This window comes from Anabrus simplex, chromosome 7, assembly GCF_040414725.1.
Source record: "Anabrus simplex isolate iqAnaSimp1 chromosome 7, ASM4041472v1, whole genome shotgun sequence".
Lineage (NCBI taxonomy): Eukaryota > Metazoa > Arthropoda > Insecta > Orthoptera > Tettigoniidae > Anabrus > Anabrus simplex.
Window position 1 is genome coordinate 112,945,610 of NC_090271.1, and position 25,403 is coordinate 112,971,012.

At 42.6% G+C, this 25,403-nt stretch overlaps 2 protein-coding genes across 4 annotated transcripts in view; one reads left to right on the forward strand and one right to left on the reverse strand.

Moving 5' to 3' along the window:
- Window positions 1-25,403, reverse strand: part of LOC136877313 (bile salt-activated lipase) — a 325,663-nt gene that overhangs the window by 200,633 nt on the left and 99,627 nt on the right. The window lies entirely within an intron of this gene.
- Window positions 1-25,403, forward strand: part of LOC136877311 (zinc transporter ZIP5) — a 170,834-nt gene that overhangs the window by 30,302 nt on the left and 115,129 nt on the right. Inside the window, exon 2 of the mRNA XM_067151245.2 lies at window positions 3,834-4,017. Within this exon, the coding sequence (XP_067007346.2) occupies window positions 3,834-4,017 (184 nt within the window). The remainder of the gene's footprint in view (window positions 1-3,833; window positions 4,018-25,403) is intronic.

Genomic DNA, 25,403 nt, shown 5'->3' on the forward strand with positions numbered 1-25,403 from the left:
AAAGAAAGAAAGAAAGAAAGAACGAATTACTGAAAAATGAAACCAATTAAAGTTTAGTTCGAACATTAAGAGGTGCATGGTTAGCAGTTCAAGAGCTCAGCCGTTAAACCACGCAGGCAGTCAAATAAAATGCATTAAACATTATTTTTTAATAATCTTAAAATAACGAGTAATCCCTTTGTTTTTATATAAGTTGACAATATACTGCATTACTTTTACTTGCTGTAATTAAATGTATATTAGTTATTCGTAGAGTATTACATTTTGAGGGGGGCCGGAATTTGTATTTTGGCGGGCGGTCCCTTATCGCGTAGGATACGTTACTCCCCTGATGGTTGCCTAGTTGTATTTCCACCGGGCGAGTTGGCCGTGCGCGTAGAGGCGCGTGGCTGTGAGCTTGCATCCGGGAGATAGTAGGTTCGAATCCCACTATCGGCAGCCCTGAAGATGGTTTTCCGTGGTTTCCCATTTTCACACCAGGCAAATGCTGGGGCTGTACCTTAAATAAGGCCACGGCCGAAAACATGCATCAGAATATAGTTGCTCTTAACATGCAAACATAGTAGAGTATGCCGAATGTGAACCGATTGCTGATGCAGTGAAGACAGCAATAAGATTGCTGAAGAGTTGGGAAATGCCTGGTGTGGACCAAGTTGCGGTAGAAGCCATAAAGGCCGGAGGGAGAGCTTTATTCCATGGACTGCATGCATTGCTGGTCCAAGTCTGACAAATCGAACACATTCTAGCCACCTGGAAACGCGCCATGATCATACTGATACGGTACACAAGAAAGGCGACAGTCCAGCTCCTTGGCTGAATTATTTGTACGGTGCCCTTCGATTCAGAGGACCCCGGATTCGATTCCCGGCCGGCCTAGAAATTTTAACTACGGCTGGTTAATTCCTGTGGCTCGGGGACTGTGTTTCGTGTTTATCTCAATTCACATCTTCATTTACACACAAGACATCACACTACAAAACAATACAGAAACACACAAGGAGTTAATACACCCCTCCACTTCAGGAACGGTATTAGGCCAAAAACCTAGGACAGATCCCTACAAAGTGTCGACACTAGGTAACTAGAAAAAGGCTAGAAAGAGAAAGGGTGTATTCTGCCCGAAGGCAGGTCCGAACCTCCACAGAGGTGTGCCTGAGCCGGAGTTTACGTACGGTAGAGTGGCCAGTTCCTTTCCGCTCCTCCATTCCCTTACTCCCCCACCAACAGTGCGTGGCTACCCATCCAAATCGTGACCACGCCCAATGTTTCTTAATTTCGGAGATCTTACGGGATCCGGTGTTTCAACACGGCTACGGCCGTTAGCAGAAAGAGGAAAAAGACACACAACAAAGTGACAGCGGCGTTTAGAAGAACTACCTACTTTACATCGATGGGAAGGCTTCCACCTAAGTTCTCCAGTCAAAGCTGCAACTAGGGATCAAAGAAGAAGGCGAAAATGGTGTGAAGTGAATCAGCCATCCCACGGACAACGTTCTAAATACAGTGGAACCTCAATATCTCAAATTACCTCGGGAGCTAAATTTAATTTCCAGTTATCGAAATTTCGAGACATAGAGAATAGGCCTACCGTTTTTGAGCATGTATTACACAACTGAATCATATGTATCTACGGGCTTATACTGAATACACTATTTTCGACAGTATTTAAAAATATACAAACTCTATTTTACAGCGTCGCTTTAATCGACCCGTATTATAGTAACTTTTTTTAGAAGACAGGATACAGTAAGGAAACAAGAAACATACGTCCGTTAACACCTTTGGAAAAAAATCCGTTAGTCTCTTCTGTTTGTTGCTGTTAACCTTTCCTCCCTTCACGTTGAAACTTCTCGTCAATACTGTGACTACTCCAACCACTACTCTTATACCTTCATATCTTCCACACAATATAAATGACATTTGTTTGAGCGCCAGTTGCTTTTTAAAGAAAAACAACAAAATTCGGTAGAGCATACCTCTTATATCAATTATCTCAAGGCGTGAGGTGATAAACTCACATATCTGGCAATATACAGGGATATGGATCAGGACAATATTAAATTACTGTTGCATTTCCACAATTGAGGATTGTACATGGAGCTGGAATCACTTATTATAATTAAAATAAAACTGAGTTTATGGCTATAATTTACGTCACAATGAACAATCATTGACGTCTTTTAATTTAACAAAAATATATATATATAGTGAGATTTGCGGTACTAATAAAAGGAAAATTTAATCTAAACAAAAAAAGCTATTGGCATGAACTTGAAGTGAGATGTGATATCGCCGCTGATTACATTCTTCTTCATGTTATGAATGCATAACATGTCTGATGCTTTAATTACCTGATGTCTGCATACACCGCTGTTGAACTTGAAATTCTTGGGAAAACCTATGAGCTGAAGTCGGGAGCCGTCTGCTGTTATCTTCTTATATAGCAAGGAGTTGGCCTACATACCATGTACGCGTGTAGGGACCTCCAATGTAATTACGTCCACTCAATATATTATAAGTAATTGACAATATTACTGAAACATCTTGTGAAGTCCATCCTCACAAGAAGATGATGTTTCTTTATCAGCATAGTACCCGTCTCTGCTCGGATACAACCACCACTTGTAGACCTCCTCGATTATTACAAGACCTCTTGAAAACACAACTCTTAGCTCTGACCATCACTCTAAGACCACTTCTTCCATTTGATACATCTGACTGTTACATATGATCTGAACGATATGATCTGAACGATATGATCTGAATACCTCTCACCACCGTTGCATCGACTTTTATAACCTCGCGTTGACGACTCATCTCCCTACTCTCTGTTCATCCCTTCCACTTCAACATACAGTAGCTGGCGAATACTGACACTTGGTCGCAATCACGTGCCCACGCACTGATGTCATCAGTCAAGTGTTGTCTAAGCGTGCCCAAGCGGATTGCAGATGGCTAAGTTTCATGCGTCACCGGGAATTCTACTTGCACACAACATTCTCAGTTAAACATAGCCTCGACTGCAAAATACTACGCCAGCTCATCTACCCAGAGTTACAAGCCATAGCATGACTATATGAAACCAACAAATCTCACTTACAGCAATACAGAATAATTACAAACAAATTTCACTTAACCTATGATTAAATACAATAATATGCGTGATGCCTAATTATTACAGTCTAAATGATGACAAACAGAATATAAAATCTAATGAATCGGGTTAATAATGATGATAATAATAATAATAATAATAATAATAATAATAATAATAATAAATACTGAATGGAATCTGTAACCCTGTTGTACGGTTACAATACCACGCAGCCGAGATTCGTAAATGGAGGTTGTCATCCGCGACTTCGGGGGTTGCTTTCGTACGTGACCGGTAATTAATTCACACCCGAGAAATACCTGCATTAGTGACGCCAAACTTTGCCGAAGAATTGTCCTGATGTCTCCAGGTATGTGAAAACAAGCAAGCGTGTAATGTAAAATGTAGCCGAAGAATCATCCCCAGGTGTGAGAAAACAAAGCAGTGTGTGGACTGATACCATCAATACAAATCTTAGCCGAAGAACCCTCTTGGTGTCCTACTTGTAACCCTAATACCTATAGACACCAAGACGTAGCAGAAGTGAGCCTGATTACATGATAATTCCATATTTAAAAGGGCTACCTACACATGTCAGTCCTCTCTCTCAAAGCAGGCAGACGATATTTTGGAGGGTTTTTTTAACTATCAGGAGCTAGCGAGGACAGCTAATCTTATGTTATTGATAATTTCCTTTACCTTAACTTCTGAAATAATGGTTCTTCTTCCATTCTTTCAGGGATTCGAGCATCTGTTGGCTAATCTGGGTCTGGGTCGTCTTGCTTTCGATAAAGAGCACAGTGTGGCGCTTCACCGAGTGAATGGCTCCTTCCAGGAGGTGCACGACCAGATGGAGCTACATAAACATTACCATGAAGACTACGACCAGCTCAGAGACCGGCGGAGTATTACGCCTGATGAAGGTAAGACTCAGCCGCTGAACCTAAAGAGAATACACACGACTTCCTCTTGTACTTTGTGACGTGCTCCTGGAAAATTTCTTATGCATGATAACGGTCTGAAATGTAAGTAAATGAGAGTCTCCCGAGGCCTTGTAAGTGGAGCAAGAAGGGCAATACGCCCACACTCTTAATACCGTGAGTGATGTCCAAATCGGACCATTCATTGATGTCTGGATTGTATCTTCATTAGCAAGAGTTGACCACGGGGGGGTTGGAGAGGAATTCAAAATGCCAGACTCAGGTATGGCTCTTAATCATCACTCTATGCTCACAAATCGAAGCAGCCGAATTCAAGGGAAGGAGGACAATTATATTAGTGAAATTACGCTCGAGGAAGTGCGAAGGATGGTAAACGAACTACATTGTCATAAAGCAACAGGAATAAATGAATCTGGACCTGTAATGGTAAAACATAGTAGGAAAGCAACGATGAAATGGCTTCACAGAGTACTGAGATTAGTGAGATTAACGTGGAATGTTAGTAAGGTATCTTCCAATTGGGCGAAAGCAGTAATTGCACCTATCTACAGTATAAGCAAAGGAATAGGAAGGATTGCAACAACTATAGAGCACTACGGTCGATTCCGTCCCCGCACCTAATTTCGTCCCCCTAGGGATTTCCAGTTTGCACGGTTGGTGCTTAATGTTTAGCCGCGCAGTGAGGGACAAGATAATGGGTTACAAGCGGGAAAGTAAAGCGTTTAACATCCCACAAGCAACGCTGAAAGACTATGTTAAAAAGAATACCAGGAAAACATTTTTCATAAATGGCCTTCGAATAATTCATTGTAGGGAGCGTGTTTCGAGAGGTTAGAAAGGAAAAATGTGTTGAAATTTACTGTAGCCTCATACCGTTGTTTTGTTGTGACAGTTGATTGTGTGCACCATGTTTAGTTTCCGTGTGCAAGGAGGATTCGTTTTTAACGCTGAGCTGATTTAGTGCAGCATTCAAATTAAGAGCCTGTTATTTCTAGAGTGATCACTGATGTGTGTATGAAATACTGGACTGCATTTCAGTCGTGTGGTGTAGCGGCTATTATAATAAACCATGGAATGTTCGTAATTTCGTCCCCCTATTTTTCATAAATGGCCTTCAAAGTAATTCATTATAGGGAACGTGTTTCGTAAGGTTATAAAGGAAAAATATATTGAAATTAATTGTACTTTTCATAAATTTGTTGGGGGACGAAATTACGAACACATTTTGGCAGTTTAGTTTCCGTAGTGTTTATGTTTATGTCAAATATTGACTACCTTACGTTACAACAGTTTCATTGTAACTTGCCTGTAAGTGGAGAATATATTCAGTAACATATATATACTAATTTATAGCCGTGTCCATAGTATTCCTGAATTTCTACAAGTCCAAGTCTGCTAAGGAGACCAAATATGCCCCCCCCCCCCCGACCTTATACCAGGCAAGATGTTTATCAGCAATGCGGTTTCAGACCACAGAGGAGCTCTCAGGACCAGATTTTCAGTATGTGCAAAGCTATTGAAGAATGCTTTGAGAGAAATAGACAGTTCTGTTTATTTTTCGTAAATCTAGAGAAGGCCGGCCCCGTGGTGTAGGGGTAGCGTACCTGCCTCTCACCCGGAGGCCCCAGGTTCGATTCCCGGCCAGGTCAGGGATTCTTACCTGGACCTGAGGGCTGGTTCGAGGTCCACTCAGCCTACATGATTAGAATTGAGGAGCTATCTGACGGTGAGATAGCAGCTCCGGTCTAGGAAGCCAAGAATAACGGCCGAGCTGAGCAGCGGTCACTTGGTAGACCAAGGCCCTTCAAGGGCTGTAGTGCCATGGGGTTTGGTTTGGTTTGGTTTTAGATCTAGAGAAGGCAATATGGCAGAGTACTGAGGAAGAAGATATTAATCGTACTGACGGATCATGGGATTAAGGGCAGATTATTACAGACGATCAAAAGCATTTATGTTGGCAGTGGCTGCAGTGGGTATGATTTTAATATTAGCATTTCCAAGACTATAGTGATGTAAATAGGGGACAAAACCTAAGAGGACTGAATGTCAGGTCGCGAATACAAAACTGGAACAGTTACATCATTTCAAGTATTTAAGATGCGCATTCTTGCAGGATGGTAGTAAGTAAGATTGAATTAAGGTGCAGCAAAGCTAATGCACTAAGCTCACAGTTGCGATCATCAGTATTCTGGAAGAAAGGGATGAGCTTCAGGACGAAGCTATCTTTACACCGGTCTGTTTTCAGACCGACTTTGCTGTACGGGAGTGAAATCTGGGTGACTCAAGATATTTTATTCATAAGTTAGGAGTAACAGACACGAAATTAATGATCGCTGGTACGAACAGATGGGAACAATAGCAGGAGGGTAGTCGGAATAAGGAAATAAAGGCTAACTTCGGAATAAACTCAGTGGATGAAGCGGTACACATAAACTGGCTTCGGCGGTAGGGTCATGTGAAGCGAATGGAGAAGGATATGTTACCTACAAGAATGTTGGACTCGGTCATCAAGGGTAAGCAAAGTAGAGAAAACCAAGACGATGATGTTTAGACTCAGTTTCTAATGTAAAGGTGAGTATGAAACTAAACGAGGCCACAAGGCTAGTTACAAATAGAGGATTGCAGAGGCGTTTAGCTCATTCACAGAGGCTTGCAGACTGAACGCTGAAAGCTATAATGACGTATGGATGAGTAAATAGAATTTCGTAGAGAGTTCAGATAAATTGTAGGGACATTCTGGTTTGCTGTAGGGATACGACCTGAAAGAAGTTGGCAGCACTGGACGTTCGTAACTCAAATGGAAGAAGGAGAAGAGAAATATTAGGAGAAGTTCGAACTAAACAACTCTCGATTGCAGACTTAAAGCTGCTGTATGTGACCCGTCCCGCGCAGTGAACTCACTAACAGAGTGACCCAGTTCAAGTAATTTGATTCATGCATCACCTCCGCGTGCAGTACCATTTTACGAGTTTCGTCTGTGTGAAATGGCGCCAGGTCGATGGAATACTGTTCGGTGTGATAATCCCATCGCAGTGATATCAAAAATCAACAAAACAATGATAAGATGAAATGAAATGGCGTATGGCTTTTAGCGCGTGGAGTGTCCGAGGACATGTTCGGCTCACCAGGACAGGTCTTTTGATTTGACTCCCGTAGGCAACCTGCGTGTCGTGATGAGGATGAAATGATGATGAAGACTACATCCATCCCCCATGCTAGCGAAATTAGCCAATGGTGGTTAAAATTCCCGACCCTGCCGGGAATCGCACCCGGGACCCCTGTGACTAAAGGCCAGCACGCTAACCATTTAGCCATGGAGCCGGACAGTGATAAAATATTTTTATGGAACTGAAATGATCCATATCAGAACATGATCAGATCCTCCATGCAAAGAAAATGCTAGAATAGGCATCAGCGCAAGCGGGATTCAATGCGTCAGCGGCTTGGTGCCCGTAGCAGTGCTAACGGAGGTATTTCGATCATTTCATGTAGGATAGAGTTTCATGTGCTATGCTGGAACTTTCTGTTCCTGTGTGTTTCCCATGATTAATGTACTACGTAGAGTTGCAGAAAATGAATTATCACATGGAAATAAAGCGTTTCCGGACCTTGTTCATACACAAATAATATATTTTCTTAAATGAGGAGGCCAGCCCCGCGGTGTAGGGATAGCGTTCATACCTCTCACCCGCAGGCCCCGGGTTCGATTCCTGGCCATGTCAGGGGTTTTACCTGAATCTGAGGACTGGTTCGGGACCACGTGATTACAATTGAGAAGCTATCTCACGGTGAGAAAAGTCTAGAAAGCCAAGAATAACGGCCAAGGGGATTCGTTGTGCTGACCAGACAATACCTCGTAATCTGCAGGCCTTCGAGCTGAGCATTGGTCGCTCGGTAGGCCCTGCACCTTCGGGGTTGCTACGTCATGGGGCTGCTACGTATGAGGAATGTGTCTTGAAAATTTGGCGGTACCTTATTGTTACATCTTGTATAATAGTAGCCTACTTCATTCTATTTGCTTTACGTCGCACCGACACAGACAGGTCTCATGGCGACGATGGGACAGGAAAGGCCAAGGAATGGGAAGGAAGCGGCCGTAGCCTTAATTGAGGTACAGCCCCAGCATTTATCTGGTGTGAAAATGGGAAACCACGGAAAACCAACTTCAGGGCTGTCGACAGTGGGGTTCGAACCCACTATCTCCCGAATACTGGATTCTGGCCGCACTTAAGCGACTGTAGCTATCGAGCTCGGTGTATGAGGTAAAAGAACATTGTTGGGTACCCAGAATGACAACAGACGAAATGCTTAAAGAATACTTGCGTGTAGAATCAAATAAATTTATTTGGTTTCCTTCTCAATTTTCCGACTTTGGGATTCGCCGATGTGCCGGAAATTTTGTCTCATGGGAGTTCTGCACGGCGGTAAATCTACCGTAAAGATGCTAGCACACGGCCGAACACAACTGGACTGAGCCGAAAAGTATGCTTATAGTTGACGTGACCGTTGACACCTAGCCATGGCACTCTGAACCACACGGACATAAATCTTCATTTAAAACAGCCCATATACATTATCGGATATTCGAATGCGTCCGCAGCACTGAAGATGGTTTTCCGTGATTTCCCATGTTTATACCAGGTAAATGCTGGCTGAGGCTGTACCTTAATTAAGGCCACGGTCGCTTCCTTCCCACTCCTAGCCCTTTCCTCTCCCAACGCCGCTATTAGACATCCAGGTATCTGTGTCGGTGGGACGTAAAGGATTATTTTTAATGCGTCCGACTTGATGAGAAGCAAGTGACGATGTCACTCCGTTATTTATTTATTTATTTATTTATTTATTTATTTATTTATTTATTTATTTATTTATTTATTTATTTATTTATTTATTTATTTATTTATTTATTTATTTATTTACGTATATATTTTTTGCTAGTGGTTTTATTGTTGCACTAATACATCGAAGGTTTTTGGCGATGCAAGCATGGGAAAGAGAGGATTGGGAAGAAAGCGGCAATGGCCATATTTAAAGTACAGCCGCAGCATTTGTCTGGTGTAAACATTGAAAACCACGGAATAAAATCTTCAGGGCTGCCGACGGTTTTATTTAAACCCACCACCTTCCGAATGCAAGCTCACAGCTATGCGATCCCAACCGCACGGCCGACTCGCTCGGTAATTATTATTGTTGTTTTTATATAGTTTTCTATTCTTTTTAGTGGTGGCAGCTATGTATTTTCTTTATATATAGCATACATACAAGGTTCTAGGTTCGTGTAGCCACCAGCGCTGCGTACAACCTTCTTCCAGCGACGCGGGAAGCCGTTGGATACCGCCGGCACTGGCTAATCTCTGGGCGGTGCAAAGAGAGCGGTCGATTGCCTGCAGAACGTCTTTAGCTGTTCGGAAGCGAAACCCACGCAGGAGTATTTTCATCCTAGGTATTAGGTCGAAGTCACAGGGGCACTTCATACGTAACCCACCCATAATTCTGCACGACAATGCAAGGCCGCACGCAGCAGGGGCAGCGTTTGATTTCTTCAATCGCTGGGGGGCTGCGAAGTGCTCTACCAGCCCCCATACTCTCCGGATTTAAGTCCCTGCGACTCACATTCTAAGGACTCATAAATAAGGCAGGTGGGACAAGTAAAGTGGTAGCAATACCACGTTCACTTCAGGATAAGGTTTCTTGGCTAACTAATCAGCTTCGCAGTCTTCAATTTTGACGGTTCCAGGTGTGATTCCCGGCCGAGTCGGGGATTTAAGCCACGTTTGGCTAATTCCCCATCTTGGGGACTGGGAGTTTGTAATTGTCTTAATACACTCCTCATCATATTTTAAGACAACATTCAGACATCGTATTTTCCGTTGCATGAGCATGGCAATTGCTACATTCGATTAATTAATCTTCAATACGTGAACACCTAGAGTCACATAAGTTTGGAATAAGTCGCAAGACGTAATAATGTTCTTGTTTTTACGTCCCACTAACTGCTTCTTGACGGTTTTCGGAGAAGGCTAGGGGTCGGAATTTTGTCCCGCAGGAGTTCTTTTACGTACCAGTAAATCTACCGACACGAGGCCGACGTATATGAGCACCTTCAAATACCACCGGGCTGAGCCAAGATTGAACCTGTCAAGTTGGCGTCAGAAGCCCGGCTAAGGGCCGTTTTCCCCAAATGAGTTTAAACTAGGTTTATTTTATTCTGGTTTAAGTCTGAGTTTAAACTAATATTCATTTTCCCTATAATGGTTTAAACTTTGTATCAAGTTTAAACTTGGTTCAAAGTTAAACCTTCTATATTGTAGGTTTAAACTGCTGTTTATATTCAACCTTCTTGACATTTTATTAACGTATCTGTGATTTTACTAGTAGAAGGGTTAGTTTTGACTACCAGTACTACAGCACTTTAATAGAAAGCGTACTAAATTTATAACCTAGTATTAACATTAGAAATATGGGAGAATTTATTGAAGTCTTTGGTTAAATAGGAAATAATTTTGATGTGCAAGTGAGGTTAAGAAGCCGCATTCCAACAAAAGTTTACAATCTTGGAAAATCGGATGTAACGGAGTTTTTTTGATGGATTTATAATTCATAAGCGAACAGCAAGGATGGTCTAGTATCGAAGAAGGATTCATTTAAAACGTCAACTGCACGAAATAATGCTATTTCGCTAGAAGCAATGATTCTGGTTGCTTTAAGATATGATGCAGCAGGCATTTTTCTTATTAACAACGGGGACATAGACCTTAAATTGCAGTCTCCTTATAATATTATATACTGTAAAATACTGTTGGTGTTATGAATACTGTAATGTGAAGCATAAAAATATTCCTACATAAGTAGTGTAATACGTCCGCCCTCCATGCCATGTCTGGTGGCTGTGGTCGCTAAAGCATTAGGTCAGCATCGTCCGAATCTGTGATTAGACGGTTCTAATCCAATTTGTCGAAAATATTTTTACCATCTGAATGTCGACCGGCACGGTAGGAGAGGCGGTGGTATACAATTTCTAATCGATAGATTATATATTTATAGGATCAGAAAAACAACAGTGTTTCATGCTTGCTAATAAACTTGTAATAGAATAAATTATAGTTAAGAATGTTTCGTCGTAACTATTGCCAGCATACCAGCAATAGAAATATTAATGCTATAGGGAGAAGAGTATTATGCATACAGTACGACATATCGCGAACTTGGTTATGTTATAAACGAATATGGAATCAAGTAATACATCTCCAAATAATATATCCTCAGTGGTCGTCTGCTGGATCCAAGGTTTGTGAGATTGATCCCGGCCGAGGGAGATGGATTTTAATAGGAGATAGATCCCGAGCATGCTTGGAATTTGTTTACTTGAAATTCACATAAATGTTGATTTTCTGAGGAAAGGAATGCCGTAGGCCTATTGCTGAAAGACCAAGATTTTAATATTTCAACGTTCCCGTGTGTTCCAATACAGACACCAAAAGACACGTATTAGGCCCACGATACTTATTTATGGTAAAGCATGACAGAGAAAAATAAGAAATAAAAATGCGTTCCAAGAAATTTTGGACAGCAATGGGTAAAATTATGACAACACTTCGCACAAATGTAAACAATTTATTTGTCAGTAAAGCTAATATCCCGCAGAATTTCTTCTTTATTCACTACGTACGATAGCATTAATTCGCCACAAACAGCTGATATTATTACAAAAACGACGGTCATTGAATTACTTGGCTCTGATTGGCCAATTCCAATCGACCATGCCTTCGACTATTCCTTCAGTGCAGCCAACGTTAGCGCCAACGACAGCTCGCCCGTTTAAACTAAACGAGTGTCGGAAATTGGTGGAGAAATTGGACCCAAGTTTAAACTAGGTACTAAAGTTAAACGGGTTTAATTTATACCAGGTTTAACTCGATTTGGAGAAAATGGCCCTAAGACTCAGGAAGATAGAATACATGTTAAACTTCGCGCAGCATGAGCAAGCGGGCCTTCATAACACGGTTTACCTTGCTGGAGAACCACTGATGATGACCGGCAAGTTCAAGTATCTCGGATCAGTCAACACAACTCATGGTAACATCGAGGCAGACGTCTAGGACCGCACCATTGTCCACTGCATGAAATGGCGGTTCCTTACTGGTGATCTGCGTGATACGCGGATGCCAGCCAGACTGAAGGGCAAAGCGTACTAAATCACTATCCAGCCTGCCCTCATATACGGCCCCGATTGCTGGGCAAGACAGAAGATCCATGACCAGCGAATGCACGACACTGAGACGCAGAATGGTGCAATGGTTGGCGGACGTCACCCTGCATGACAAAGTGCGTAATTAACATGTGCGAGGAACTTTTAAAGTCTCAGCCATCAGATACAAGACAGAGAAAACAGCTCCGGTGGTGCGCCCACGTCAGGAGACGTAATGAACTCCATCTTGTACAGAAAGCTATTGCCATCGAGAAGAAGAAACGAGAGGCAGAGGGCGTCCTAAGGCAAGATGGAAACGAACTGTTGAGGCTGCCTTAATGAAAAGTGAATAAAGCGAAGGGCCGATAGATCTAGTGTAAGAACGTCCGACATACTCTCTCCGAATCAGAAGGATCGACCCTGAGTGACCGCGGGAATGTTCGTTTTACGGGTACGTATACGGCCAGGATAGAAGAAAATTAAATACTGTACTTGAATAAGACTGCCCCAGGCGCTGTGCATATTGAGGTGCTAGGTGCTAGGCTAAGCGAATGAAAGACGAATTGGCAGGGGCGGTGCTAGGGTTGGTGCATAGCTCGGTACCCAGTTCAGTGCGAAGAGCGGTGCTCTGTAATGACCTCTACCATTTGATAAAAATTCTCCTTTTTTATTTGAGTGTGGGACTATAGGGCAGAGCAAGGTGTGCGCTTCGTTGTTTTACAGATCTTTCATTCTAATTCAACTCTCCCCATGCTGCAACAGCCCCAAATGGCCAAGACCTACCAAGCGACCGCTGTTCAGCCCCAAGGTCTGCAGATTACGGGGTGTCGTGTGGTCGACACGACGAATTCTCTTGGCTTTCTAGACCGGGGCCGCTATCTCACCGTCAGATAGCGGCTCAATTGTAGCCTAATAACGTAGGCTGAGTGGACCTCGAACCACCCCTTAGATCCAAGTAAAATAAACCTGACGTGGCTGAGATTCGAAACCAGATAAGATGCAGGTACGCCACCCCTACATCGCGGCGCTGGCATAATTCAACTGCAGTATGACGCACGGTACTGCTTGTATGCTGAAGGTTGTGTAAATACCACGTGATTATCTTCGTCGCAGTAAATAGTCGTCCACCTTGAGTGAAATAACAGCACCGCTTCTTGAGCAGACATAACCACAAACCAGTTTTCAATATTATCCCCTGTCTCCCAGCCAGAAAATATCAATGTCAGCTCACTAAGTTACTTGAGACTGTGGTAATCGCAACCGAGCCCCTATAAGAAATGACTTACGATAGGATTGTAAAAGGAAGCGATAAATTCGATCCCAACACATGATGAATTTCTTCGACCAATGATGTTGGTGGTGTGAGTTCGTTCTTTCAAGGAGAACAACTACCAGATCATCATATCCTTACAACATGAACCGAATGGGGAAATGGAAGAGTTTTGAACAGCCGAAGAAGAAGCGCATGGCATAAGGCTAGAGAAGTCTGGGAAAACGAGGGTCTCCCTATGTTTCGCAAATTCAGCACACGCGAATTGGGAAAAAAGCGAATGCTGAGTCTGGACAGGAAAGATGACAGGAGAAAAGTGTAAGTGATGGATTGCTAAGCTAGACAACCTACGAGAAATAAGCATAGTTTTATAGAAAATTAAATTAATAAATACAGTAGTTAAGGATAACAATAGCGCAAAATACTGTATATTGAGAAAGAAAGCTACTGAACTAAAATCCATAGTGAGTAAATACATTCACCTTACACAGTAAGCAATAAAATACCAAATATACCGAAAACTATTTTCAGAAATACCTCTAAAGTTGCCTATATTATTTGATTTACAGAAGCTCCCACAATTGAAGGCTAGTCTACTACAATGGACAAAATATAATGAAACAATGTAGTTTATCATTTCGGATAACAATTATTATTATTTGCGTATGGACACTTTTCGATTACGCAGCGCTTTTATGATTAGCCATTCTGATCTTTCGTATGGCTTTCATTTCTTTCTCCGTGGACTCTCTTCCTTTCTGCAGTCCACTTGGTTCCCGGTCTCCTTGGAACTTCATTATCTGACTGTTCTACCCATCTGTTAACCTTTCTACGGAACAGATCACCGAGCCTGATAGCTGCAGTCGCTTAAGTGCGGCCAGTATCCAGTAATCGGGAGATAGTGGGTTCGAGGCCCACTGCCGGCAGCCCTGAAGATGGTTTTCCGTGGTTTCCCATTTTCACACCAGGCAAATGCCGGGGATGTACCTTAATTAAGGCCACGGCCGCTTCCATCCAATTCCCAGACCTTTCCTATCCCATCGTCGCCATAAAACATATCTGTGTCTGTGCGACGTAAAGCAAAAAAAAAAAAAAAAAAAAAAGGGCCCTTTTTGAATCCGCGGTAGACCCTTCAATTTTCTGCTGTATGTCATGATCTTGTGTGCAAGCCTTGTTGGTAGTATTTGAACCTGTCTATAGAATTTCGATCTTCGTTTCCTAATATCCGCTGCCAGGTTAAACAGTTTCTCCGATATTTTACGGGTATTCAGTCTGTATCCGCAATAGATTTCATCTTAGATAGGGCATCTCACAGACACGCAGACCGACTATACGGTGTCAACTCGAAAGACCTGTACCAGGCCTCTCCGGAGGCCACACGCCATTATTATCTTTTATGTTGTAACATACGTATCCCTTTAAACAGAGTAGCTCAGCCGGTGGAACACTGGCCTTTTGCGTTTAAGTAGATGGCGCGTTCGCTCCCGGCTCAGTGTCCATATACGTCATCTAGTATCGCTAGGTTTATTGGCACGTTAAAGAACTCCTGTGGGACAAAATTCCGAAACCTCGGCGTCTTTAAAAACCGTAAAAGTAATTAGTGGGACGTAAAACAAACAAAAGTATTATTTATTTATTTATTTATTTATTTATTTATTTATTTATTTATTTATTTATTTATTTATTTATTTATTTATTTATTTATTTATTTATTTATTTATTTATTTATTTATTTATTTATTTATTTATTTATTTATTTATTTACTTTGCTAGTGATTTAACGTCGCACTAACATATTGAATGTTTTCGGCGACTGAAAGATGGGAAAGGACTAGAATTGGAAAGGTAGCTGCCGTGGCCTTAATTAAGGTACAGCCCCCCAGCGTTTGCTTGTGTGAATTGGGAAACCAGAGAAAACCATCTTCAGGGCTGTCCACGGTGGGATTCGATCTCCCGAATCCAAGTTCACAGCTACACGATCCTAACCGCGCGTCCAACTCGCTCGGTATTATTAGAATTAATCATTAAAATGTTAGTGATGTCAAGGACAAGTCAGGCTATTCTCTGAAATATTCGTCCCATAGCACACATCGCAATCATTTCTGGCCAGTGAGATGAGTATTATGGGTTTGAGTTTCGTACTCCATTTTCCTCTAATGTTAGCTGGAAACGAACTAGCCTAATTAAATTAGTTGAGAGTAAATCATCCATTTCGACACCAGACCGAAGTCTTACACGCTACTTCACCAGTATAGTGTGTGGGTCAGAGGAGAAACTAAGGTCCCATTACTAAAGCTGAGCGAACACTGGCATGCTCTGCGGTTCAAGAATGACGTACATGTCCCCACATACATCAAGCTCACTAATGAAACTTGATGTAATATCCTAACCAAAACCCACGACTGGCTTTTGGGGAATTGGTTCAAGCTAGTTTTTACCAGTAAGCAGTGTAAATTCTCTCTCGTGCCCCTTGCAGATGATCTTCGAAAATATAAATTCTCTCTCTCGTCGCTCTTGCAGATTACCTTCGAAAATATCACCCTTGCAGAGGTGCTCCTCATACCTCATTCAAGATATCTCAAGAACACCCTCTGAAAACACAAAACATATAAAAATTGAAATATCCAGCCCAATCGATTTGAGCCAAAGAAAACGACGATGAAATTATTGCCATGGTTTTCCGTGGCTTCCCATTTTCACACCAGGCAAATGCTGGGGCTGTACCTTAATTAAGGCCACGGCCGCTTCCTTCCCACTCCTAGCCCTTCCATGTCCTATCGTCGCCATAAGACCTATCTGTGTCGGTGCGACGTAAAGCAACTAGCAAAAAAAAAAAAAAAATGATTGCCCATCAGCTGCCCACGTTTACCCAAGAATGAAGTACAGTATGTATGTATTATTTTCCGTCTTTAAACTGAAGTTCTCTTCCAAAGTTTAAAATTTTAGAGAACCCACTATCGGTGATGCCAGCAAAATACAACCTCAATTCATACAACGAACGGTTTTCCGAAAATGAATTTGTTTCCGAATCTAACTCGCATTTAAACCCCGTAAAACTGGAATATTTTAACATAATTTGTTTACTAGCATCTAGGGCATAGAAGCGACTATCATATGAAATTTCGTCATCATGCGTAGAACAGTTTTAGAACAATTAATAGTTTACTTCGAACTAACCCTCATTTAAATCCCCTTAGAAGTGGGATGTTTTACAATATTAATTTAACATATAGGGCGTAAAGGAACAGCAATATTGTGAAATGTTGGCGTCGTACGTCAAATAGTTTGGGAGGAATAATATTTTTTTTGTTTTTGGAACTGAAACTTAATTTAACCTCAATTCCCAGGAGTGAAATATTTTAAAACTTTATAATATTTAACACGTAGAACTAAGAAGTGACAGGCAGCAGCGTGCCGGCCTCTCACCGCTGGGTTCTGTGGTTCAAATCCCGGTCACTCCATGTGAGATTTGTGCTGGACAAAGCGGAGGTGGACAGGTTTTTCTCCGGGTACTCCGGTTTTCCCTGTCATAATTCATTCCAGCAACACTCTACAATATCATTTCATTTCATCTGTCAGTCATTAATCATTGCCCCAGAGGAGTGCGACAGGCTTCGGCAGCCGGCACAATTCCTATCCTCGCCGCTGGATGGGGGGCTTTATTCATTTTATTCCTGACCTGGTCGAATGACTGGAAACAGGCTGTGGATTTTCACTAAGAAGCGACCATTATGTGAAATTTCAACATCGCCTATCAAAGGCTTTTGGAAGAATGGATATTTTTCTTTCCGGAGCTAGCCCCCATTTTAACACCTTAAGTGTGAACTATTCAAAAAATCTTAATTCATATCTAGCATGTATAAGAGAAAAAGATCATGTGAAATTGAAAGTGTGTTTGTCAAATAGTTTTGGAGGAAATAATATTTTTATTTTCGAACATTAAACTCCATTTAACCCTTAATGGGTGTATTTTTTAAAGACCAATTCTCATTTAAAATCTAAAACATAGAGAAGAGCCATTATGTCAAATTTCAACGATGCATGTCAAACATCTTCAGAGAAATGAATAGTTTTGTTATCAAGCCTCATCCCCAGCCAAAACCCCTTAGAGGTATATCGTTTCAAGACCACTCTTATTCAAAATCTAAGACATAGAGGAGCAACCATCGTGTGAAATTGCAACCTCGTATTTCAAATGGTTTCAGAGAAATAATATTTTTGTCATCAGGTCTCACCCCCCACCCCCCACCCCCAATCCTTCAGAGGTGTATTGTTTTAAGACATTTAAAAACTGAGACATAGATGAACATCCATTATGTGAAATTTCAACTTTGTCTCGTGAATGGTTTCGGAGGAATGAATACTTTGGTTTTCAAGGTTTTACCCCAACGCTTTCACAATGAGACCTACCGAGATACTGTGGATGCATTCTATCGCACCCACCCACTGGAGTAGAGAGTCGGACTGGAAGGGAGAAGGCCAGGAGCCTGACACAAGTAGGACCAATACGAGACTCAGCAAAAGGACACGTGGTCACCAATCATGGTTCCATATTGAAAGTCCCTGGGACAAATAAATTGGGCCTTAAGGCTTGACTTCTACAACTACAGACATCACAGTCGAACAGATCATAAAGAAGACTTCACACATCCAAAGTAGGCTACTGACCACGACGTTTGAAGATCTAACAGCGAACCTTCCTACTTAAAACGGCCTTGCGTGCTCACATATTGGTGCTAACGCTTGTTTGGTAAAGTCAGATCCAACCGTAGAAAATTCGGTAAAGTAAGATGCTTGTTGTTTAAAAGGGCCTAACATCTAGGTCCTCGGCCCCGTTAAAGTAAGCCCTGCCAAAAGAAAGAAATGGGGTATAGGTAAAACTGACTCGCGGTCAAAAGAAAAGTGCGCAAGTGAACTCAGTCCCGGCTAAATTTCGCCACAAGAACTTTCCTCTCCCCTTTTTTCTAGGCTTGGGGCTAGCAACATATATTTCTGCTAGTGCCTCGTGTGTTTCTGGTAAGTGATTTGGGTAGAACGTGTATACAGCAGAACGAACGTTGCGAATAATTCGTTTTAATAATGTCACGAAATCTGAAGTCAAATTGGGAAAATTAGTTTTTACAATTTCATGTTCTCTGTAACATTTTCGGTAGACGGCTAGAATTACCCTTCGCTGTTTTCTTCTTCAGTGAGTTGCTCAATTTTTCCCTATTAAACCTTTTATCAGTTGATTATTCATGATTATTATTTTGAGAATTTTCCACTGTTCAGTTACTTGGACTGGTTTTTATTGAAACACTTACGAGATATAGAGCAGCAGTTCCGTAGTTGAAGGTCTCCGTTATGAAATCTAAACATGCAGCCAGCTACAATAAATTATGTTCGATTCCTATTACTATTCATGACCTCTACAATGCCAAGCCTGCCACACTGCACATTCACTCTCTTGCGTATGATATGAGATGTTGTGAGACACTGCAGTGGAAACCGAGGACATGTCCAGAACAAAAATAGCGCTGCCAACTTTCAAAACTGCAGTATTCTACAGAAAAAAAGAGATCATATCTTAGATTGCCAACATGACAGCGGGTTTTGTTCCTAGTGATTTAACGTCGTACTAACACACTGAAGGTTTTCGGCGACGACAGGGTGGGAAGGACTAGGTCTGGGAAGGTAGCAGCTGTGGCCCCAGCATTTGCCTGGTGTGAAATTAGGGAAACCACATGGCGCATTATGTTTTACATTTGGCTTTACGTCGCACCGACACACATTGGTCTTATGGTGACGGTGGGCTATGAAAGGGCTAGAAGTGGGAAGGAGGCGGCCGTGGTTTTAGTTAAGGTACAGCCCAAGCATCTTTCTGGTGATAAAATGGAAAACCACGGAAAACCACCTTCGGGCTGCCGAGAGTGGGGTTCGAACCCACTATCTACTGAATGCAAGCTCACATGAGCGCGTCCCTAACCGCACGGCCAACTCGCTTGTAATGTACAGTAGTATACTCGTGCAACTCGGACACTGCGTGGAAGTCCGGCTCCATGGCTAAATGGTTAGCGTGCTGGCCTTTGGTCACAGGGGTCCCGGGTTCGATTCCCGGCAGGGTCGGGAATTTTAACCATCATTGGTTAATTTCACTGGCACTGGGGCTGGGTGTATGTATCGTCTTCATCATCATTTCATCCTCATCACGACGCGCTGGTCACCTACGGGTGTCAAATCGAAAGACCTGCACCTGGCGAGCCGAACATGTCCTCGGACACTCCCGGCACTAAAAGCCACACGCCATTTCATTTTTACTGCGTGGAAAAGCGGTAATGTAACTACCCGCCGTTCTTCACCAACATGGAACAGGGGAATGTACAGTAGCTTGATGACAACTGACGGACACTGCAGAACATTTCGGTCAACTTATTAGAAGAAGCAGTGCTGGTTTCTGTGGATTTGCTTGTGGGAATGGCAGCTGGAAACGATATCTGCCAGGAAAACCTATCATTGAAATGGTGAATTTATGTATTTGTCGCATGGCCGCTTAACATCACAAGTAAACATTTTAGAACGAGATACAATATATGTAAACATCTAGATTGTAAATATATTCTGCTGATCTGAAAGTGACTTCCAGGAATTCCGCCGGGTCAGCAAGGAAAATATCGTAAAAATCATTCATGAAAGAGCTTTGGTGTCGGTCATGCTTGAAGTTTACAAATTAGCATGCCTAATTTTAACTATACCATCAATTACAGCTTCTGATGCTACAGAAAACGATTCCCATGGGAAACTTGAATTATTTGTCTCGAATGAGTAAATTTATAACACCAATATAATAGGCCCGTTATTGGACATTATAAATTTTCAAGCTAACTCGTTCCTGTCGCTAGCGTTTCGCTCCATTGTGCCAATCTGGGTTCATCAATTGGTAACTAGCACGCCTACCAAGAGCATGGCTAGTGCATACCGTGGAGGTCACTGCGTAGGCTACTTCGAGCAACCAACAATGCTGGAAAATGTATAATGTCCAAGAACGGACCTATTTACACTGGATGACAGCTTCTGCTGTTTTCGACTTCAAATAGAGTTAAATTCCACTGCAAACCTACAGGGTGACCGAAAATTCCGTTAACATTTGACGAGGCAATATTTCACAGAGTATTGGCGATAGAGAGGTAATAATTGACACACATGATTGGCATGACATGGGGTTTTATTGACACCAAACCAAAGTACACAAAGTGACCAACAGATGGCGCTTCATACGATACACTACATTGCAGGCGCATCTAATGTCCTCTCTCACAACAGCTCATTTTTGCCATACACGCAGGGGCGGCGCGTCATTGAGGGCTAAAGGGGCTTGGAACCAAAAGATTTTCGGACATAAAGAGTTTAGAAATACTATATTAATTATATTTTAGATAATTTATTTAATGAGACCAAATTAATGTCTGTGTACCACTGTTCTGAAGCAATTAATGATATGAGAAAATGAAAGTATGATTGCATTACATGTTTTCTACGTTTATCCTGAGACTGGGGCTAATTCGCTCTGTCCTCACAGTGAGTATTGGTAACTGTTTTGAAGGTCAGTGATCTTTTGAGGGAGTGAAACTTTCAATGTCCGCCTCTGTGGTGTAGTGGTTAGTGTGATTAGCTCCCATCCCCGGAGGCCCGGGTTCGATTCCCGGCTCTGCCACGAAATTTGAAAACTGGTTGGAGGGCTGAAACGGAGTCCACTTAGCCTCGGGAGGTCAACTGAGTAGAGGTGGGTTCGCTTCCCACCTCACCCATCCTGGAAGTGGTTTTCCGTGGTTTGCGACTTCTCCTCCAGGAAAATGCTGGGATGGTACCTAACTTAAGGCCACGGCCACTTCCTTCCCTCTTCCTTGTATATCCCTTCCAATCTTACCATCCCCCACCAAGGCCCCTGTTCAGCGTAGCAGGTGAGGCCAACTGGGCGAGGTATTGGTCCTCCTCCCAAGTTGTATCCCCGACCCAGTGTCTGAAGCTCCAGGACACTGCCTTTGAGTCGGTAGAGGTGGGATCCCTCGCTGAGTCCTAGGGAAAAGCCAACCCTGGAGGGTAAACAGATTAAGAAAGAAAGAAAGTTTCAATGCATTTTAAAATGTCAAGCTAGGGGCTAGCTTTGACATGCCAGCAATAGAAAAGTTCATTATAGACGAAGCTATATTGGTGGGAGTTATGGCTAGAGCCCTGCACGGATGCGGATATCCGCATGTGTATCTGTTAAAATACAATAGGCCTGTCACGCGGCACCAGAACCCCTACAGTCACAGGTTTAAGAGGGATTTTCTCTTGCGACAACTGCCGACGTATTTACCTTTGTTCTTTTCTTCCACTAATTGCGAGCAGAAGCCAGTTAGGCTTAGGTAACACTTATAACTTTATGGTCTCAAAGCGAAGTTAGTGTCTTGGCGGATACAAACTGTATGCCAGAGCGGATATTTTTGCTGATAATTTCTAAATAATGATGTTTATTTATTTTCACTCAGGTATACTCTTACTTTTGCTTGTAGTTATGCGACGCTTGACATTGGTATGGCCTGAAGATGGTTTTCCCTGGTTTCCCATTTTCACACCAGGCAAATGCTGGGGCGGTACCTTAATTAAGGCCACGGGCGCTTCCTTCCAACTCATAGGCCTTTCCTTTCCTATCCCATCGACGCCATAGGACCTATCTGTGTCGGTGCGACAAAAAGCCACTAGCAAAAAAAAAAAAAAAAAAAAAAAAAAGAAGAAAGAAATTGGTATGGGAGAATGGTGATATACAGAGCCTTGAGACCATAAAGCCATAAATCTGATCTAAGCCTAACTGGCTTCTGCCCGCAATTAGTAGAAGAAAGGAACAAAGTTTAATACGTCGGTAGTTGTCGCAAGAGAAAATCCCTCTTAAACCTGTGACTGTAGGGGTTCTGGTCCCGCCTGTCAGGCCTGTTGTATTTTAACAGATACATCCGTTTCAGTATCTTGGTGTACTATACCGTAGGTAAATTTTATAATATCCGCGGATAACCATTCGCGGATGCGGATGTTATTTTGTTTATCTGCGCAGGGCTCTAGTTATGGCGATGTTACTGCAAACTCACTTGTATTCTTCTAACCTCATGTAACATGTCCTGGTGATAATTCACAGAGTGAAGCTTTCGACACGTTTTAGCAGTTGCGAAATGGAGAGCATAAGTTTTGTTGAATGATTAGTATGTAGTGTTTAAAATAGTGAATAATTTGCATCGCAGAAGAAACAAAAACTACATTAATAATAATAATAATAATAATAATAATAATAATAATAATAATAATAATAATAATAATAATAACATAGGGTCGGGTTTTCCCTCGGACTCAGCGAGGGATCCCACCTCTACCGCGTCAAGGGCAGTGTCCTGGAGCTTCAGACTCTGGGTCGGGGATACAACTGGGGAGGATGACAAGTACCTCGCCCAGCGGCTTCACCTGCTATGCTAAACAAGGGCCTTGTGGAGGCATGGGATGTTTGGAAGGGATAGACAAGGAAGAGGGAAGGAAGCGGCCGTGGCCTTAAGTTAGGTACCATCTCAGCATTTGCCTGGAGGAGAAGTGAGAAACCACGGAAAACCACTTCTGGGATGGCTGAGGTGGGAATCGAACCCACCTCTACTCAGTTGACCTCCCGAGACTGAGTGGACCCCGTTCCAGCCCTCGTACCACTTTTCAAATTTCGTGGCAGAGCCGAGAATCGAACCCGGGCATCCGGGGGTGGCAGCTAACCAAACCAAATCTCATGGCACTACAGCCCTTGAAGGGCCTTGGCCTACCAAGCGACCGCTGCACAGCCCGAAGGCCTGCAGATTACGAGGTGTCGTGTGGTCAGCACGACGAATCCTCTCGGCCGTTATTCTTGGCTTTCTAGACCGGGGCCGCTATCTCACCGTCAGATAGCTCCTCACTTCTAATCACGTAGGCTTGAGTGGACCTCGAACCAGCCCTCATGTCCGGGTAAAAATCCGTGACCTGGCCCGGAATCGAACCCGGGGCCTCGGGGTAAGAAGCGGACACACTACCCCTACACCACGGGGACGGCCTTTGGGGGTGGCAGCTAATCACGCTAACCACTTCACCACAGAGGCGGACCAGAATAATAATAATAATAATAATAATAATAATAATAATAATAATAATAATAATACGCACATTAGCCGCACCTGCTATCGGAGCCACGAGCCGCTACTGCATACCGGGTCTCATGCGGCATCACTAACGTGTTGCTTTCCGGAGCCATCTGCTGGTCTGCTTGTGCACTCGTTATTGGTGTCAATTAAACCCCATGTCATGTCAAGCATGTGTGGCCATTTGTACCTGGCGTGTTGCTGTCCAGCGCCATCTGTTGGTCACTTTGTGCACTTTATTTTGATGTCAATAAAACCCCATGCCATAACAATAATGTGTGTCAATTATTACCTCATTACCTCCAGTATTCGGTCAAGTGTTGCCTCGTCAAATGTTGACGGACTTTTGGGTCAGCCTGTACAATAGGTCAAGAAAGGCTATCCTCCCTCTCAAAAATGTGTATAGAAAAGAAGTTACTTTCTACACTTCGGAAAGATATCCGTGAAGATTTTACACGAACTGTATCCTAAATTCCCCAGAATTGAAATATAATGTTTCTATTATACTTGTAGGCAAGGTGATAGCAAAGGAAACGATCACAAGAAGTGGTATACCTAAAATTTGATCAGGTTTCACCACTGATTATGGACAAAAACATCTACTTTAACTTTGAAATATTTTACAAAGCTGTAACAGCATAATAAATCAAATAAATCTCCACTGGTTTTTTGTCAGGTATACTGGGACTCAGTTTACCTACACCAGAGTAAGTAAAAGAGTATTCGAGCGAGATAACGAGGAAAACGAATATGGTGGAAGCGGAAGTGTTCACTTAACTCCCTCTGGCAGCGTTCAGCTCTGGTCCGATCCAGATTGAGAGAGTATGGTCCCCTACTAACTGCCCAAATATCACGCGCGCTCTGATGGACATGTGGGCTCGCGAAACTGGGCGCGTGGGTGCTCCACAAGCTGTAGGCCCCTAACAAGTGTTAAAGAACGTGACTCTACTTGGGCACCAATTTAAACTAATCGCAGGCCTACAGGCACAGCCTGCTACCGCATAGACTTCCCCTAATGAATGAAATGCATATTTCTTTATAGTAAAGCCATCTAAATGTAGGCCATGAATGCACTTGGAGGAGTGGAAACTTCTGCACTAGGTAGGACAGAGTGGTTACCTCTACGCCCGGCCGCCTTTGCTCTTAAGAATTAACCTGGTACTCTTCTTTGGTGCAGGCTGAGTGAACCTCAGGGATGTATGCCGCTCCAGAAGTGGAACTTTTGTTTCTTGAATTATTAGACTTCCTGACAGGGAATCGAACCCACTTCCTTCTGGGTAAACCGAGTACGCCTTTCTTGCCTCGACTAGGCAGCCTCTACATATTTCTCTATCGGAGGGTATAAATAAAATGTGCAAGGATATTAATTTAACGAAGGCAGCCAATGGGCCACTAAGATATAGGCCTACAATAAAAACTTGAGTTAATTAAAGTTACAAAGCTAGAACATCGTAATTTCCAGTCTTTGGCGTGATAACGGTCGCAATATTTTTTCCAAATAAACAAATATAGTCTACATTTGGATCATAAAATATTTGGCCATGCATAGTGTATGGCAAAACCATGTACGGCGATGGGTATCGTACGTTGTATATATATCTATATATATATATATGTATTGCCCCCATTTTTCCCGAGCTAAGCCCAGCCATCGAGCGATGAGTCCCAAGGTGGACCGTTCGATCGTTGGCTATCACTTTCTAGAGGCATTTAAGGGTTGTAAGGATTGATGACCAAGCAGGATAAAAAG